We start from the raw sequence: 6,649 nt of genomic DNA, 5'->3' as shown, positions 1-6,649 counted from the left end.
GTTGGCACTAACCAATGGATCATAATCCATTAGCCCCAAAACCATTTCCTCATCAAACCATCTCCTCCAAACTTTTGGCCCAAACTAATTACCCTAAACTAATGGCTCATTAAACCATCAACTTGCAACCTTGGTTTTTGGGTAAATTTGTGAGGCTGGTTCCTCTCTATAAATGAGAAGATTACTTCTCATTCTTACATACAATCAAAGTGAGGTGAGTGAGTGAGGTGAGAGTAAGAAAAAAATTAAAGGAAAAAGAGGAAAGAAGAAAAGTGAGGAAGTGTGGAAAAATATTTTGAGAGTTAGTCCAATCTCCTAGTATAAGAGAGAGTTATGGTTTTCTCCTTGTTATTAGAGAGTTTGTAACTCACTGCAATTTTTCCCACTTAGTAAATTCTTCTATCTTTGCCCAGTGGTTTTTTTACCCTAATTGTTTAGGGGTTTTCCACGTAACATCTTTGTGTTCTTTATTTTTTGACGATTCCTTTTTATTTATTTTCTTCTTTGCATCTTGCTCTATTCGATCCTACATTTTACAACAAGTGGTATCAGAGCTAGATCTTGGTGTAATATATCTACTTATCGTATGCTCTCGTGGTTGCCACTATTAGTGGATCCTCCACATCGAGAAAATAAGTTGGATAATTATTCACCTTTTTGAAAGGCGATTCTTGCTCTTGCGACAATTTCTAATAGAAGCAATGGCGGCAAAATATGAGATTGAAAAAAATTCGGTAGGGAGTAATTTCTCACTGTGGAGGCGAAGATAAAAGGCGATCTGAGGAAGGACAAGCGCTTGGCGGCCATCACCGAAAGACCCAGGGTGAGGTCGAAAGATGATAAGTGGAATGAGATGGGACGGGAGCATGCGTTCTTGATCTTCATCTCGCACTTGCGATGGAGTCCTATCAAGCATAAGCGGAGAAGAAGGCAGCGAAAGAGATATGGGACCACCTCACTAAGTTATACGAGGCCAAGTCACTCCACAACAAAATTTTCCTTAAAAGGAGACTCTATACTTTGCGTATGGCAGAATCTACTTCGATGTGGGACACATGAATACACTTTGAACACTCTATTTTTCCCAACTCACATCATTGGGACATACTGATAGAGTCAAGTGAGCGTCGCGAAATTCTACTCCAAAGTCTACAGATTCAGTATGATCAACTCGTCATCAACTAACAAATAATGTCCCCCACGAGACGGTCTAGTTTTTGACAATATTGCAGTTCTGCATTACGGAGGAAGAAAGTCAGTCGCAAGAACAAGGAAGACAAGCTAGCAAGTTCACAACAAGCGGAGGCTTTGATGGTGACGAGAGGAAGACCAGCGAGCGTGAATCTAGTGGGAGTTACAATCGTGGTAGATCAAAGTCGAGGAGTAAGAAGACTTTCAAGTGCTACCCATTTGTGGCAGAAAGGTCACTGAAGAAGGATTGTTGGAGTCTAAATAAAAAGGATTCCAATCCTCAAGGGAATGTTGCAAACACTTCAGATGATGGAGAAGCCATGGTGTGTGAAGCAGCAACTACATCAAGTAAAAGATTTCTCGATGTATGGCTTCTGATTCGATGACCACTTTTCACATGACCTCCCGAAGAGAATGGTTCCATCGTGTATGAACCTATCTGCGGGGATACAGTGTCATGTCTGTAACGATCAAGCTTTGAAGATCGTTGGCATTGGCACTATCAAGCGAAGATGTACGATGGCGCAGTTCGGACCATACAAGAAGTCCGACATGTGGAGGGCCTCGAGAAGAATTTGTTGTCTATAGGGACAACTTGATGATCTTAGTTGCAAAATTGAAGTTCAAAACAAGATCATGAAGATAATTCGAGGAGCGCTTGTATGCATGAAGGGAGAAAAGATAGGCTGCAAATCTATACATCTTTGAAGGGAGAAACTTTGCAAGAAGGAGAAGCTTGAGTTGCCACAAGTAGTCAAGTGAAAGATGCACTAATGACATGGCACGAGAAACTTGGACACATGTCGGGAAAGCAAGGAATGAAGATTCTTGCGAGAAAGGAATCTACTTCAAGGTCTCACAAAGGTAACACTACCCTTTTTGTGAACATTGCATTGTAAAGCAAGCGACATCGACTCAAGTTCAACACATCTAATTCTAGAAGCAAAAGCAATTCTAGAATTGGTTCACTCGATGTGTGGCAAGCACCGATTACATCCACGGGAGGAGCAAATTACTTTGTATCATTTATTGATGACTATTCCGAGGAGATGTTGGGTGTACCTATCAAGAGGAAGGCTGATGTGTTTCAAGTCTTCAAATTTTACAAAGCGCGGATGGAACTTGAATCTGGCGAGAAGATGAAGTGCTTGAGGGGCCCGATAATGGAGGAGAATATACTAGCAAAAGAATTTGATGAATTACGCAAGCAAGAAGGCATCAAAAAGGCGATTCACTCGACATACACTCCTCAGACAAAAATGGAGTGGCGGAGGCGGATGAAGCGAGGACTACGTTGGAAAAAAACAAGACTATGTTGGGGGCTGCGAGGCTTAGATAAGGCGTTACAGGCGAGCGGCCCAGATCCACTTTGTTATGTGGTGAATCGGGCCCCATCAAGCTGCAATCGAGTTGAAGACACCGATGGAGATGTGGGATGGTAAGCAGATTGATTATTCAAACCTTCATATATTTGGAAGTCACTGTATATGTAATGTACAATACCCAGGAAACTACAAAGCTGGATCCAAAATCCAGAAAATGTATGTTCTTAGGATATCTTGATGGTGTTAAGGGAGTGCACTTTGTGGGATCCCACTTGCCCATAAGGTTATGTCAGCGAGGATGTTATCTTCATAGAAGATAAAGAACAAGAGCAAGCGGATGGTGAAAAGCACTTCAAAAAAAGCCACAGAGACTACAACAATACGGTGAAAAAGAAGCTGAAGCTACACCAGAGCACGAGGTACAAGAACCAGCTGAATCTGAAGTTCCAGAAGTTCGGTGGTCAACTCGTACAAGAAAGGCACCAAGTTGGCATTCGACTATATTTTTGGAGGGTAATATTGCTTCTTGTCTTCTAGCGAGGATGGAGAGCCATCAACTCTTCAAGAAGCTGAATAATTCGGATGCATCTCGATTGGATGGCGACGATGGAAGAAGAAATTGAAGCTCTTCATAAAAAAATAGGACATGGGAGCCGGTGTCGCTGCCACAGGGCGAAAACCCATTGGCGATAAATGAGTCTACAAGATCAAAGCGTAATAGTGATGATCAAGTAGATCGTTATCGTGCTAGATTGGTGGTAAAAGGATATGCTCAGAAGGAAGGTATTGACTTCAACGAAATATTTTCACCTGTGGTTCGACTCACAGCGGTCCAGAGTAGTCACGGCGATGTGTGCTACATTTGACTTGCGACTTGAGCGGTTAGATGTCAAAAGCTGCATTTCTTCATGGAGATCTTGAAGAAGAAATTTATATGCTCCAACCGGAAGGTTTTTGAAAAAAAAAGGTAAAAGAGAACTTGGTTTTGCGAGGTTGAACAAATCTGCATGACGGTCTAAAGCAGGAGCCAAGATGTTGGTACAAGAGATTTGATTCCTTCATCATGAGCCTTGGATACAGCAGATTCAATCGCGGACCCTTGTGCATATGTCAAGAGGTTTGACGAAGAAGATTTTTGTCTTCTTGTTCTTTGTATGTTGACGACATGTTGGTAGCGAGGCCCCAACAAAGATCGTATCCGGGGAGTTGAAGGCACAATTTGCTAGGGAATTTGAAATAAAGGATTTGGGACCAACAAACAAGATTCTAAGGATGCAAATTCACCGAGATAGAAATAATAAAAAGATTTGGCTCTCTCTGAATACTTATTTGAAGAAGATTTTGTGACTCTTGAACATGCAAGACTGTAAGCCAATTTCTACCCAACTTCCTGTTAATTTCAAGTTATCCTCAAGTATGTGTCCTAACAGTGAAAAAAGAGGATGAAGATGTCTTGAGTACCATATGAATCAACAATGGGAAGCCTAATGTTTGCCATGATCTGTATAAGGCCAGATATTGCACATGCAGTGGGAGTGGTAAGTCGGTACATGGCAAATCCTGGTCGAGAGCATTGGAGTGTTGTTAAGAGGATTCTCAGATATGTAAAGGGAACCTCAGATGTTGCATTATGTTATGGGGGATCTGACTTTACTGTCAGTGGATATGTTGATCCTGATTATGCAAGTGATCTTGACAAAAGCAAATCCACTACTGGATATGTGTTCACACTAGTAGGAGGAGCTGTGAGCTGGGTTTCAAAACTACAGTCAGTCGTGGCTACGTCAACGACAGAAGCAGAGTATTTGGCAGCTACACAAGCCAGTAAAGAAGCAGTGTGGTTAAAGATGGTGTTGGAAGAACTCGGGCACAAACAAGAGAACATCACTCTATATTGTGACAACCAGAGTGCATTGCATCTTGCAAGGAATCCAGCATTTCATTCAAAGACAAAACATATCAGAGTTCAGTACCATTTCATTCGTGAGAAAGTTGAAGAAGGTACAGTGGACATGCAAAAGATTCATACCAAGGACAACCTAGCAGATTTCATGACAAAAGCAATCAACACTGACAGATTCATATGGTGTCGATCCTCTTGTGGTCTGACAAAGACGTAAGCAACATTGAATGGCAAGATAGAAAGAATGGTGTGAAGATCTGATTGTCTTTCAATCAAATCTTCAAGTGGGAGAATTGTTGGCACTAACCAATGGATCATAATCCATTAGCCCAAAACCATTTCCTCATCAAACCATCTCCTCCAAACTTTTGGCCCAAACTAATTACCCTAAACTAATGGCTCATTAAACCATCAACTTGCAACCTTGGTTTTGGGTAAATTTGTGGGCTGGTTCCTCTCTATAAATAGAGAAGATTACTTCTCATTCTTACATACAATCAAAGTGAGAGTGAGAGTGAGAGTAAGAAAAATTAAAGGAAAAAGAGGAAAGAAGAAAAGTGAGGAAGTGTGGAAAAATATTTTGAGAGTTAGTCCAATCTCCTAGTATAAGAGAGAGTTATGGTTTTCTCCTTGTTATTAGAGAGTTTGTAACTCCTGCAATTTTCCCACTTAGTAAATTCTTCTATCTTTGCCCGTGGTTTTTACCCTAATTGTTTAGGGGTTTTCCGCGTAACATCTTTGTGTTCTTTATTTTTCAGCATTCCTTTTATTTATTTTACTGCTGTACTGCTCTATTCGATCCTACATTTTACAACATACATTCCTGTAGTAATCAACATAGTCTGGTTCAAGTTCGTAGAAGCTGTTCATCACTGCACCATAACTCTTCTCATCAGACTCATCAGCCGCAAGCATGATCTTCATTATCCTCGGGTCTGTTTTCAAGAGATTGTGGACTTGAGATTTGAGAATGTGGATTGGATGAGGGAGGTCAGGCACAATGAAGGACTCTTCTGGCCTAGAGTGGGGGTCGTAATGATCAACGTTGTACGCAGCGCACACAGCGAACGTCCATGTCTAATAAAACACAACACGAGGAATTCCTGATAATAATCGAAAAGACAAACATTAAAAAGCATCCTGAAAGAAACCAATAGGAATCAACCAATATACGTTTCAAGAACTAAAACAATGCAGTGAGGACAACGAGAGAATGTTAGCTTTGGGATGCAGGGTGTTGAGTTAAGCGTTTGAATGTGTGACAAAATTGATTAAGGAGGAAGTCTTCATTTAAAGAACAATAAGGAGGAATACAATAGTTGGTTTCCACACACAATCATCCATTATGATATCATCGTGGGCTTATTAATAGCCGATTCCACTGCATACTTGAAAAGTTTAGACATACTAGAATTTAAAACAGTCTAGAAAATGGATCAATACTCCCCAAGATAGCAATTCAATTACAAAAAGATAAAAACAGGAATATTATCTTACTATTGAATAGATACACAATTAATACATGTTTCATATTTAATCAACTATGACAAAAAAAGACAATAATGAAAGTAAACTATATAATATAAAAGGATAAGTTAATCTCTTTCAAAAATGTACACAATATATGCGGAATCCAATGTCCAGGGTAAGAAATAGTCACTGAAGACAGCGTCAGGGAGGAGTTGTTCAAGGAGTTGGTCGAAATGTTGCCGGAGCATAGCGACTGCTTTGTGGAAGCTGACGAGCATGTCAATTGAAGTGAGATATGAGGCATTCTCGCAGCCGACGGGGAGACCGGCTTCGGCTGAGGGGAATTGGATGAGTACTAGTTTTATTGAAGGGTTGGAGGAGTTGGTGGAGTTGAAGTGGTTTATGCTTGTTTCAACAAGGGGAGCGTTGCCGAAGGTGGATATGAATGTGGTTTGGACTCCAAAATGTGAGAATAGTTTGGCTATGTCTAGCATGGGGATCATGTGGCCGGGGGCCATGTAAGGGAAGAAGAGGATGTGAAGGTTTTTTGGAGTTTTGGATTCCATGATTTTGAGAGATGAAGGATAGGAAATGGGTTTTGGATGTGGAAAGTTTATGCTTCATTTGGGTGTTCTGTATAGGGAAAGTTTTATGGGTTTCTTGGATTTCTCTCAGATAATAATAATATTTGGAGAATCCTCGTGGGCAGGTAAGAAAGATTTGATTGAGGGTTGTGCTTGGCAGTTAGAATTTTATATGT

At 40.7% G+C, this 6,649-nt stretch overlaps 1 protein-coding gene across 1 annotated transcript; it reads right to left on the bottom strand.

The window, feature by feature from the left end:
- Nucleotides 1–5,220: 5,220 nt before the first annotated feature.
- Nucleotides 5,221–6,407, bottom strand: LOC120276088 (UDP-glucose flavonoid 3-O-glucosyltransferase 7-like). Its single transcript, XM_039282822.1, has 3 exons — nucleotides 6,037–6,407; nucleotides 5,547–5,559; nucleotides 5,221–5,496 (listed from the first exon to the last, which is right to left on the bottom strand). Exons 1-3 carry the CDS (start codon nucleotides 6,405–6,407, stop codon nucleotides 5,221–5,223), a joined length of 660 nt encoding a protein of 219 aa, XP_039138756.1.
- Between the last annotated feature and the right edge of the window lie 242 nt (nucleotides 6,408–6,649).

This window comes from Dioscorea cayenensis, chromosome 14 (assembly GCF_009730915.1).
Source record: "Dioscorea cayenensis subsp. rotundata cultivar TDr96_F1 chromosome 14, TDr96_F1_v2_PseudoChromosome.rev07_lg8_w22 25.fasta, whole genome shotgun sequence".
Taxonomy (NCBI): Eukaryota; Viridiplantae; Streptophyta; class Magnoliopsida; order Dioscoreales; family Dioscoreaceae; genus Dioscorea; species Dioscorea cayenensis.
The sequence above is the reverse complement of the archived record's forward strand: the minus strand, read 5'-3'. Positions and strand labels throughout refer to the sequence as shown.

Coding starts and splice junctions, on each gene's coding strand:
- LOC120276088 (XM_039282822.1), bottom strand. CDS start 6,407: ATGGCCCCCGGCCACATGATCCCCATGCTAGACATAGCCAAACTATTC.